This window comes from Thunnus maccoyii, chromosome 6 (assembly GCF_910596095.1).
Source record: "Thunnus maccoyii chromosome 6, fThuMac1.1, whole genome shotgun sequence".
NCBI lineage: Eukaryota > Metazoa > Chordata > Actinopteri > Scombriformes > Scombridae > Thunnus > Thunnus maccoyii.
This window is the reverse complement of record NC_056538.1, coordinates 9,847,925-9,860,421: the sequence shown is the minus strand read 5'-3', so window position 1 is coordinate 9,860,421 and position 12,497 is coordinate 9,847,925. Positions and strand designations below refer to the sequence as shown.

Here is a 12,497-nt window from a genome sequence, read left to right as displayed (position 1 = left end):
ATAAAACATCACAAACAGCTAGCAAAAATAAAGTTTTTTAATAAAACCTGTAATCAGCTGTTTTCACACACCCTACACACAAGATTCATAAAGCACAAGTGACCACATGATTTCATAGAAAAAGCGCTGCCAAATTCAATATAGATATTCCATCAATCTGAAATGAATACAACAGACTCACAGTTTTCAATATATAGTCACCTTTCAGAAGACTATAGGCGCTTTCGGACCAAATAGTTTTAGGGACTCCCTGAGAGGAACTACCCACTACAGGCACAAAGCATCCAGTCAGATCTTTTCCCAAACTTCTTCTGTAATATAATGGTAAAATTTGATATTATGTGTTGTAAATTATACATAATATATGTTACAACATGCTCACTGCTTTGTCCCATATATCACATACCCTGGTCTTTCTTCCCAACTACCTCTCCCCTCCCCCTCTCCCTCTCCTCCGGCTCTCCTCCACCTCCACAATGTCACCTTTCCCTCTTATCGTCTGTTGCCTTCCATTAACTCCTCTCACATTCCTTTCCCACTGTATTTTTTTCTCTGGTTTCTCTCTCCCTCTCGCTCTCCCAGCATCATTTTCTGTGTGTATAGTCCTCACCCTCGTTTTTCTCTGCAAAGAACCGCCCAGTCCAGTTTTATCAGCAGATCAAACTAGTGTTTTGTTTTTGTTTTTTGTTTTTTGTTTTTTTTTTTTATCTTAAGATGCCAGTTTTGGTGAACAGACATGTGCTGTTCCTTTTTAATAGGAAGTGTATAAATTTCCTTCTTTTCTTCCTGCTTTTCTGGTTTCATAGATAATGACAGAGATGACATCCCTGCCATTGTGTGTTCTAGTGATTTAAGCAGCAGGGAAGGTCCCAGTCCATCTGCAGTATAAATGTATTCACAAAGGGCTTCGAGCATCAGCATTAAGTGACTCTGCTGTGGCTCTGTGCCCCTTGAATGACTGATAAGGCTTTGGGTGTAATTAGTGCTATAGGCCCAATGCACATGTGTACACTCACACACTTGCCTTTGTCTTGCAGCGGTGAACTTATTGAGCTTTAAAGCTTAGACTGACATATTGTAGATTTATATTTGTGTTGCCACCTTTACAGTCCTTCCTGCTCCTCATACTGAGACACCCCCATGAGACAGAAACCAGCCATCAATAATTTACCACTCCTCCATTAATATAACAATAACATACTTTAATCTCTTTTGTTTGAATCCTCCCTGTGGCCCAACAGTAGTGTCTCTGGTCACTGAGGCTGCTGTCTTTGTTGTGTCTGTGGCCTGTTTATTGCAACAATAAAGCATTAAGATCAAGGGTACGTGATAGGTGTCTGCCTGTAAGTCAATATAATAACAAAAAGCTGGCGAGCACTCAATATGAGAAATGTTATTATTCCTCTTGTTCCCACAGGTTCCTCTACAACCGCTCTGGGGAGTGGAGTGATGGCACTGTTCCCATCCTGGCCACCACCGCTGCTGGCTTCACCTACATTGCATTTTTAATGGTCAGTCCTACATCAAATATTCACTGAGGAGGTGTTAAACATCTTGTGCCTCGATTGTGTTGAAACAGATTTTGAATCGTCTGTATGTGTCGCCAAACAGAACTGTTTTCATGTTGATGTTGAGCAAGTTGAGAACTGTGAGGCAGCGCACTTGTTTTTGTAAGTTGTACTCTTATGTTTGTGTTTTGCACTCTTTTCAGGTTTTAGCACTTTGTCACATTGCACTTGGCCAACAGTTGAATTTGCACTGGCTTCATAAGGTAACGTGCCAAATGTGAGACTGAGTAACTGTGTTGTTTGTGTGTGAGGTTTAAATTGGGAGGTAGAAGTCAGTGGGAGAGTTTTACATATGTACTCTACCCTCTGTGTCACAGTGTGTGTGTGTGTGTGTGTGTGTGTGTGTGTGTGTGTGTGTGTGTTGCTGGTGGTGTTTTACACTAAACGCTTGGTGCCTGTGTGTGTGCTCGTTTATGGCTGATCAGTTGAACTTCCCCTGAACTTCCAGTTTGGATCGTGATGTCCCAGGAGAGTTGTGAAAGCTCAGTTAATGACCTGGTCTAGAATGTTATCAGCAACCCAAATACAGGGACCAAACACCGTTTGGCGTGTGAAAGGGCCAGGAGCCATGCAGGGCTATTCTGTGGTGTGTGTGTGTGTGTGTGTGTTTAAAGTAACAGTCTGTTTTATTTTCTGTGTCTATGTCCCTCTCTGTCTACACAGATAGGGGTGACTGCTGCTCTGCTCACCACCATTGTTGGGGTGATATCTATCAATCAAACATGGGGACAAGAATGGGATGTCGTCCCCATCTCCTTGCAGGTCAGCTGACTGAGACACAGGAAAGCCCTAAAGCCACGTTCAATGGCTTGATATCGTTGCTGTTGCCAAGTGCAAAGTTTGGAGGCAGCTTATTTCCTCATAACACCTCAGGCTTTTACCACTGTATAAAATAGAGCTGTAATCAGTTTTCCTCCATGAGGAAGAACCAACATCAATCAACAATGTTTGAAAATGGCAGAAAGTCAAATCAGGTTGCATTTATTTCTGACATGACCGGTAACTTTCAGTGAAGTATTTCCGTTCAAATCTGGAAAGGTTCTCATGTCTATTTTTAACCTGGCATCACACTGATATTCATATGCCAGAAGCAATTTCAATACTTCCAAATGCAAGCACTTGTAACTGTGTTAAATATACATAATCTATGTTGCTTTATATATGCTATAAAGTGCAATAAAGTAAACTGCATATAAAGATGTGACACTGCACTGAATCTGTATTGAAACTAGTGCCTGTGATATAACAGCTAAACAATATCTAAGGAGTTCTGACAATCTTATTCTTATTAGTGTGCCCCTTTGAGATTATTGCACCATCAGGGATGTGTGATAGAAATGGACGTGCAATTAGACTGAAACTGATGTCATTAAAATGAAACGCCTCCACAAATTATAAATATTATCTCTGGATAGTGTTGCCAATCTTTTAACCCTAGAAAATGTCTGTAATTCCACACCTCTGCCATCTCTGTCTTTGTTTCTTCTCTCTTTTGCTCACTGTTATCTCTCTTTAATCCTTATCGATGTCTCCATTTCTCTTTCTTTGTGTCCTGCCTTCATCTTCTCTACCGTGTCTCACATCATGTCCAGGCCACAGGTCCGTTCCTGCACATCGGGGCTCTCGCTGCGGTCACGGCGCTGTCTTGGATTGTGGCTGGACAGGTTGCCCGTGCAGAAAAAACTAGTAAGTTTACTTCTGCAAACACAGAATCTTACCTGATATAACTGTCTGCCACACACACACACACGCGGGCATGCACAGGAAGAGTGGTGAATGATTAACACTATGTAGACAGAGGCCAAGACCTCCACCCAGGGTGTCGGAGATAACGAACATTCCTACAGGCTCATGTGATGTTTTCCAGCCAGGACAGCTTGGATTTGTTTTCTCCTCGAGACTCTATCTGAGGATTAGCGGCTCTTTGTGTGTATTCACTGCCATTGATGTCTGATGAATAGAAGTGAAAGTCAGCGTGTTGCAGTTGAATCTAGTTTTATGGTTTTATGGAAGAAATTATTGCGAAATAGTAATTGTAATTGTTGTAGATGCAATCAGTCTGTCAAGTAAATCATGACATTTTTACCCTTAATTAATCTGAAGATACATTTAGCTAAAAAAGTTACATAATTTCCACCATATCAGACAAGGCAGACAAGTTTGCACTGTGTGGAATATTTAAAACTCATAATAGGGATGCTTAGTTGTTAGCTACATTTTAGGTTCTGCTTTTGGAGAGACTTGATGAGGTGCAAAGGTCTAGATTACTCCCACTCCAGCATCTGTGCTAGGGTGGAAAGAGGATGTGTGTGTGTGTGTGCGTGTGTGTGTGTGTGTGTGTGTGTGGATGAAGGCTGTGAGTCTCCTGTGTGTAACAAGAGTTGTCTACTCAACCCCGCCCCAGAGCTGACCTTGAAATAAATACATTCCCCTGTGTGTTTGTGTGTGTGTGTGTGTGTGTGTGTGTGTGTGTGTGTGTGTGTTTGTGTGTGTGTGTGTTTGTGTTTGTGTGTGCCTGCACTCGCAGCCTTCATCCCTCGCTTACACTGAGGTGGTTGCATGGGAAAGTGTATCTCCTTGGCCCCTGAGGTCAGAGCTGTCGGCCACCGTGCATAGCTATAAATGGTACTGAGCATCACCCACATTCACAGCGACTACTTGCATCACACATCTCTTTCCAAACGAGGGTCCTAGATCGCACAAAATTGTTCCCTCTGGTACAAAAGATAAAATATTCAACGTGACCATGCTGATGATGTTTGCTTAAAAGAGACAAATTAGTTTAGCGTTTTAACTACGTCAGCCACATCGTTAGTAAAGCAAATATAAATCTAACGGCAAGTATTTGCCAAAAAAACATGTTGTGTGTGAAAATCAGATGGAAAGTTTGTAAGCAGTACAAACCTGTATACACATTTTTTATGCTTAAAATAATAGTTTGCCATTTTGGGAAATACACCAAGAGTTGGATGAGAAGGTTGATACCAACCTCATGACTGTATTGAACTACAGCCAGCAGCCTTTTAGCTTAGTTTAGCATAAAGACTGGAAACAGGGGGAAACCGCTAGCCTGGCTCTGTCTAATGGTAACCAAACTCCCTATACACAGAATTTTCATTTTTACATGTCTGTTTTTGCAGGATTAAACAAACGAGGTATAGTACGTTAATTAGTGAGCTTTTGAGGTGCTGCTAGGCTGACTTTGGACAGAACCTGTCTAGTTGTTTCTCCCTGTTTGCAGTCTCTGCGCTAAGCTAAGCTAACCAGCTGCTTTTCCAAAATGTCGATCTACTCCTTCAACCTCTATAGTTATATCATGGATATGAACCATAACTATGTTATTGTGTCTTTCCACAGAGTTCCAGGTGGTGGTCATGCTGCTGTATCTCAGTGTGTTACTGGGCCTTTACCTGGTGCCCTTGTACATCAGTTCCCCATGCATCATGGACCCTAGCACCCTCAAACCACGCCCCACTGTTATTGGTCACCAGGGAGCCCCCATGGTGAGTCAGCTGACATCCATCATCCAAATCAGAATGTGGGAATAAGTGACTGCTCTCCTCCAACAAATTATATATGCTTTTACATCCTCATACACTTGTAGCTGCCTGATAATTGGCTGCACAGGGGATCAAACCTGTAACCTCAACACTGTTGATGACACTGAACCACGCAGAAAATGAACCCCGAGCGTTCAGGATGCACTTGACCTTGATTTGGAAAAGGCAAAGTAAAAAGTGTGGTGCCTTTTTATAGGTATTTGTTGCCCTTGTTTATCATTCATTTTTCTTGTCCTGCACCTCTCAGGGCTATTCTAGTCTATTCCACATACATAACCCAGTGAGAGCCTGGAGCGCTCACTGCCTGATGCATTGCAGGGATACATTTTCTGCTGGATTCTGTTTAGTTCAGCCTGGTGAAAATAAAGACTTGGCAGCTCGATTTTAGACCTCTTATGATCAGATTCACTGCTTTCTCGTCAGCTGTTTTCAGTTCTCTCAGTGTTTAAAAGATTATCTCAAGTATGCAGTGAAAGGCCACATTAAAATATGATTCATGCATGCCTAAACACATTGTACCTTTTTTTTATATTTGATTCATGTGCTTGGATTAATTGTATTGCCTCTAAATGTCACCTGAAGAGGGATTTATGTACTTGGCACAATATCCTGCTTTGCATTATGCAAGACTTGGAAGGAAAAGGAAGGTTATTCATAACATGCTCAAACACACACCCTGCTTTCTGTGGTATTTATGTTAAGTGATCGATCCTTACAGTGGAATCTAAAATTAGGAGTGGCTCTGTGAGACTGTGAGAAACTCTCACAAGGGGGGAAAAAAATCACATGACTTGACTCAGTTTCCCAGAAGGACTCTGTATTGATTACAACATAATTCCTATGCTTTGGTTCCCAGTCATTGGTGTTACACACAGGGTTACATAGGAAGATAGTTTTCTAGTATGTGAGGTTTAACCTATTGACTCAGTATTGATCATAACCTTGACTTGATGAGTAAGAGAGCAATGCAGAGCCCTGCCCTTTTTCATTTCACTGCATCCCTTTGTGCTCAGAGCAAGGAGTCTATTTCCACATCACATACATGTCTGTGATGCACCACAAATTTTATATTTATATTTATTTTTGACTTAGTAATGCAACCTACTAACCTGATGCACCAGATGGTTTGTTACACAGAATCTGAGAAGTTGTCCTTGGACACTGTTTGGAAAAGGGCAGGCACTTTCAAAAAATACTTGGCAGGTGATTGGATGAACCATCGGTCTATCAGGGTCTATCAGCATCTTACATTGCGTGACAGCTAGATTTGCGAGATTACTAGAGAGTCCTCATATGATGCCAGCGCATAACTTGAAGCCTGACAAGATGGATTCTCATGTGATCTTGTGATGTCATGATCTTGTGAATCCAGCCGCCTCGCAAGGTAAACAACCTTCCTGATAATTAATAAAACAATTTTGATTTGTGTTCAGCATTTTCATTATTATTTCACCTTAAAGTTCCACTTTGCTGACCTTATCTCTACCTATCCGAATTAGCGATATAGTGTGAAAAACAACAACAGTTGTTTTCACTGTTCTGTGTCTCTGAGACGCAGCTGCAAAATCTGCTGTTCTTCCGGCATCAGTGCCGTCATGTGACACGTACAGTGACGTAGTTGGTGTCAAGGAAGTGCCTTCAAGGACGGTAGAATGTGGGTCTCCCAAAACACCCCTGTCTGTGTTAGGCTAGCGGTAGGGAAAAGCAGACGCTAAAATATCATACTGCTAAATACTTAAAAATATCAGTATATTTGGAAGAAAGTCACCTATGAGGTAGAATACATTCAAGTAATGATCCCTTATGTGTCTTTTATACTGTATCTGTGTGTTCTCAGCTTGCTCCAGAGAACACACTATGGTCCTTCCAGCGAGCTCTGCAGATGAACGTCACTGGGTTGGAGGCTGACGTAGCTATCAGGTACATAGATGTGCACACACCATCTATACAGCAGACTGATGAAGCCAAACAAAACAGGGGTTATATATTCCCTAGATTTTTTCTCTCTTTCTAGTTTTCTTTCATTAGTAAAGAAAACAGTTTTTTTCCAAAATATATTAATAGCAGAACTGGGCCACATGTTAAAGTTACCAATTTAAATTTAATATAAATATCAAGCATGAAAATGTAAATGTATCATTATCATCATCGTCATTTATGTTAAAAAAATGTGACACTATAGTCTTAACAAATTGTTGTGAGAGAACAAGGCAAAGCAACAATATTATTTCAAAATCAGTAAGTAACAATGTCAACACATACTCAGAGCACTTAACTACATCAGTAACATGACCGTAGCATTGAACAGGCTAAAGTGATGCAACAGCAGATCACTAGATCAGCCGGCAGTAGATGGAGCCATGACATCATCAACGTAATGGGAGGTGACAGGCTGAGCTCAGAGACACTTGCAGGAAGAGGGAGGAAGTGGGAAGGGTGGATACTGTAGTGGACGTCATGAACGATGGATAGAGGGTGTGTCTGCTCATGCACGTGCGGTGATGGAAGGGAGTTTCTTTGCACTGTACAGTGTGTGTGTGTGTGTGTGTGTGTGTGTGTGTGTGAGTGTGTATGTTGGGGCTGTTTGATGGCGTGTACATGTATAAGTGTTTGTTCAAGTTATTGTAAATACACTCTTGCATCTTAAATAGTTGCAGACTCTTTTTTTTATGTATTAGCAACCACCTTGGCACTGTGTGTGTGTGTGTGTGTTTTGTTTTGCCTGTACAGTCCTAATAGAGGTGAATGGGTGTGCGATTGGTGCACGCCGCTGACAGGTGAGCTCCTGACTGTGCCGAGTAATTAGACTTGATGACAGCCAGAGCGACAGTGAGACTCCACTCCTGCTGCAGACCAGACACACAAACACACACACACACACACACACACACACACACACACAAAGACATTCATGTCCACACAGGAAAATCAAAGGAAGTCATTTGGTAGTCAAATGTTGAGCAGCAGTATTTTACAAAGCCTCGCATGTGGGCCAAACTCTTGTCTTGTCTCCTCTGCTCTCCCCTTCTTTTATGCCGTTTGATGTGATTTCAAGAGTTTAGCCTCGAACCAACTGCTGTCTCTTCTGCTCTTATCTGATGTCATTTTAAAAGCATTTACCCCTGACGGCTTTAACATGTGAGAAACAAGATAGTTGGTGATCCTTTTTTTTCTTTTCTTTTTTTGAGTATAAACGGCAGCTCAGTTTGAATTATTATAAAAATCTGAGCAACAATTTGTGTGATTAGAGGAAAATCCCTCTTCTGTATGTGAAGTTAATATGGTTTGTACAGATGAACACCACTGGCCAACAAACACATGCATCACTCCTCATTAACGTCTAATAAAAATGATCAATGCACTTGTAATTAAAGCATTAATGTCAGTAAAGGGATAATCCATGACGGGGTAAATGGTGATGAAGCTGTTGTACCAAAGACAGTAAAAAACATCTGGCCAATCAGAATCAAGGATTCTTTGTAGCTCATTGTATAATGCAAAAAATTGGAACATTATTCTAATTTTAATCAATTAATTCTCAGTCTTCAGTTGATTCTGTTTATCTATTATTAACATGTCTTTCTGTATCATCTCTCCTCTTTCTACCTTCCCTACTGGACTTGCACTGTCTGATCATTAGTGTAGACGGAGTGCCTTTCCTGATGCACGACCGCACCCTCCGGAGGACCACTGACATAGTGAAAATTTTCCCAGACAGACAGACGGACGACGCTTCATTCTTCAACTGGACAGATCTGCAGCAGCTCAACGCAGGACAGTGGTTCCTCAAGGTAGAACTACAGAGACGATTCTGAAGCCGTCGCAGCTTTAACGGACAGTGCGTCGTGCTGCAGTGATGCGTGATAAAGGTCACACCGAGTCACGAGTCATCGTACACTACTGTATTTGTCCTCGCTCATCGATCCTTCATGACGTCCTCTGGGTTCATCAGCACGGATGCTTTAGAGATCCTCTCCTGTATGCAGGCGGATCAGGGTCAACTAGTGCTTTAAGATAATTGAGTTTGTTTCAACCTGCCTGAAGCGCTAGACTAGTGGGCCACACTGTCAAAACACCTGCCTGGATGCAGATGATACTGCAGAATAGAGAAACAACCCTCTCCATTTTTGTATTCTTATGTAACTGTAACATTTTGCTATTACCTGCAGAAACAGAATTAATCTTCATATTCTGTAACTAGGAGAATATATACATTCATTGCTTTTGGCGCACTGTGCTACTTTGCTGTGTACTACTTAATCCTTCCACAGCCAAATAGTTTCAGTCTATATAATTCCTACTACTCATCATAATTCCTACTGTGGGAAGTATTTCTACATGTAATTGTCTAAATGTATTCTCTAACAGAGTAGTTTTGTTTCTAAAGAAATGTGTTAATCTTGTTTTGCCTTGGCTGTTGAGCCTTAGCTGTGTCAGTATTTGTTTGACTCTGCATTATTTCCGCCACTTTCCCCCCTCAGTCTATTTACATTGCGTGTTTGCACTTTGTGGGCTAGATTGCATTCCAAGGAAAGTTTTAACTACTTCTGTAAGTAGTTATAACAATTCACCGTCAGTCAGATTCCTACATGCCCACTCATTTCAAATGATGAGTTCAGTAAAATGAAGTGAAGCACATCAGCCCTAAATAAGGAGCATCTGATCATCTTCTCCAGTGTGGGGAGGGAGCAGTAAAATAAGAAAAGATATGGAGTAAAGACAGGCCACAATTTCTATTTCCTGTAGGCGTTGTCCAAATGCTCTACACAACACTTAGATGGATGCTTTTATTCAAAGTACCTATTAGGATTATGAATAAATACAGGTTTTTCTACATGTTTCCAAAAACAGAATTGCGTTTCTAGCAGTTGGTGTGTGTTACTGCTTCACCATGTTAAATGCATCTTCATCCTCATACTGGTTCTGTCCCTTTGCTTCAGGATGACCCCTTCTGGACGTTGCACAGCCTGTCCCGGCGAGAGAAGGATCTGATCGCCAACCAGAGTGTGTGCAGTCTGGAGCAGCTCCTAAAGCTGGCCTCCTATCACAATAGCACAGTGGTCTTCAGGCTGAGGAGACCTCCTCTGGAGCACCCCTGTTACCACAGCTGGATCAATGATACGCTGCAGGCTGTGCAGCAGTCGGGGGTTCCTCAGAGCCTGGTAAGGGTTGTTAAGATCGGCCCAATCAGCATCATATATGGTCCTCAGTGCAGCGTGAAGGCTGGCTGTGTGTTTTCTTAAACAGCATGGGTTAAAATGTGAATAATGGAAATAGAGTTGCAAGGATTAGTCAATTTATTGATTAGTCGGTCGACAGAAAATTAATCTGCAGCTATTTTGATAAATATTATAAGGTTTCAGCTTCTCAAATGTGACTTTCTGCTGTCATATATGACAGTAAATTGAATATCTCAACATTTTTTCACTTGTTTTGAACATTTCATAGTCTAATGATTAATCAATTACTTATCGGCAGATTAATCAGGAATGAAAAGGATTAGTTTGTCGATTTAGTTGTAGCCCTAAATATAAAAATGACTCTATAAATTCATCTTACAGTTACACTCGATGCTATTCATAACTCCATAACTTGCTGTGTGCAGGTGATGTGGACTCCAGATGAGCACAGAGCTCAGGTGAGACAGCTGGCACCTGGTCTGATCCAGACCTCAGTGGAGAAACTGAGTCCTCAAAGCCTCGAAGAGTACGGCATCAGCAGGCTGCTGCTCAGATACAACCAGGCCAGCCCACAGGAAATCAGGTAGGAACACAGACCTGACAAAGAAAACATACACATATCAGGTTGTTACCCTTAACACATGGATTTATATTTTAAGATGTGTCTGAACGTGCGCGATTGCTTTCAGAAACTTCACCCATAGCGACATCAACCTCACACTCTACACTGTCAACGAGCCCTGGCTGTACTCGGTGCTCTGGTGCAGCGAGGTGTCGTCTGTCTCCTCTGAGGCCCCGCAAATCCTCAAAAAGGTGCCTTACCCCATCTGGCTCATGGTAAGGACCCGCTGCACGAGCAATGTTTTCTTTTTGTTTTGTTTTTTTGGATTTCTTTGTAGATAAAGTTAAATTTCTCTTGGTGGCTTCTCTTTTTACCTTTTCTGATCAGCCATAGTGACTGTATTCACTACTTTAAATAGATCATGTTTTACATTAAAGTGCCTAATTCTGTATTGTTTTATATGCTACACCTGTGAAAGGTATATTTCATACTATGTGCTCATTTTCAAAGCGATAAAGTCCCACTTTCACGTGTCTCCTTCCCTTCAGCTGTGTCTCCTCTGCTTGACTGAACTGCATTTTAATAGGTGATATCAACAAGGGATCCCAGCTTTCAACTGAGCTCATCTAGTCTGTTTATTTCCTGCGCTGAGCTTGGTATCCTATTATTTTTCCAGCATTCATCTGAAGTCCCAGCACAATAACAAGACAGACAAGCATCATCGCTGTAGTGTAACCTGTAGTGTATGACTCATAGTTTTCTAGTGCAGTCGTCTCCTGAAACCTCTCAACAGTGGGCAGCACCCACACTGGGCCTCCGTGGTGTCGTTTCACTCGCCTGGTCTCCCTGTCTGCCGCCATATGGGAACGCCGCATGACAACATGTGGACGTGACCGCGGCCCCCTGCGGTGGTTCGCGGAGAGTTCAGGCTGCCGTGGCATCTGCAGTCCTGTCTGCTATATCCCAGTTTTTACTGTCGTGTAGAGTTGTGTTATTATATTAATTAACTGTTATTTATTAATAATAAATTCAATTATGAGTTCATTCACAAGAGTAATATGCTACATATCATTTGAAGACAGTTTGAGTGTTGCTGCGCACATAAAAGATTGTATTGTTGACATGTAGCGCCACCCAGTGGTGGATCCTGTCATAAACAAGTTTAAGACAAAACTCAGACATACCATGACTGTGTGTGTGTGTGTGTGTGTGTGTGTGTGTGTGTGTGTGTGTGTGTGTGTGTGTTTCCAGAGCCCAGATGAATACCGCCTGATGTGGGTGTCTGCAGACCTCATCTCCTTTGCTGTAGTAATAGGAATATTCATTTTCCAGAAGTAAGTACAGTCAGTCAGTGATGTAACAGCGGTCGAATCATTACAGCGAGTGCTTACGCAAGAGTTAATGTCAGGAAAGTAAACACTGCTGTTAGTTTGTTAGTTTCTCTCTTGTTGTGCTCTTTAACACTCCAACACACACCAGTGCATATCGCTAATTAACGGTACATTTCTCATTTAATGTGTCACACTCTTGTTCTCAGTATCGTGTCAGTGACAGCTCATACATAATCGTGCTTCTGTGTGTTGTAATGATTTAATGATTCTGTCGTTATTGACTTGAAGAGTATTTT

The 12,497-nt window shown here is 41.7% G+C and overlaps 1 protein-coding gene across 3 annotated transcripts in view; it reads left to right on the top strand.

Moving 5' to 3' along the window:
- The window catches only part of gdpd5b (glycerophosphodiester phosphodiesterase domain containing 5b), a 43,611-nt gene that overhangs the window by 27,180 nt on the left and 3,934 nt on the right, over nucleotides 1-12,497 (top strand). For 2 of the 3 annotated variants that reach the window (XR_006096621.1, XM_042414667.1), the window contains 11 exons: nucleotides 1,418-1,511; nucleotides 1,712-1,771; nucleotides 2,232-2,330; nucleotides 3,161-3,254; nucleotides 4,926-5,071; nucleotides 6,966-7,048; nucleotides 8,769-8,919; nucleotides 10,069-10,290; nucleotides 10,734-10,891; nucleotides 10,998-11,145; nucleotides 12,122-12,204. Coding sequence is in view for 2 of the 3 variants with exons in the window: in XM_042414667.1 (XP_042270601.1) it covers nucleotides 1,418-1,511; nucleotides 1,712-1,771; nucleotides 2,232-2,330; nucleotides 3,161-3,254; nucleotides 4,926-5,071; nucleotides 6,966-7,048; nucleotides 8,769-8,919; nucleotides 10,069-10,290; nucleotides 10,734-10,891; nucleotides 10,998-11,145; nucleotides 12,122-12,204 (1,338 nt within the window). In the remaining variant the exon portion in view is untranslated. The remainder of the gene's footprint in view (nucleotides 1-1,417; nucleotides 1,512-1,711; nucleotides 1,772-2,231; nucleotides 2,331-3,160; nucleotides 3,255-4,925; nucleotides 5,072-6,965; nucleotides 7,049-8,768; nucleotides 8,920-10,068; nucleotides 10,291-10,733; nucleotides 10,892-10,997; nucleotides 11,146-12,121; nucleotides 12,205-12,497) is intronic. The other variant, XM_042414668.1, reaches the window with a different exon arrangement.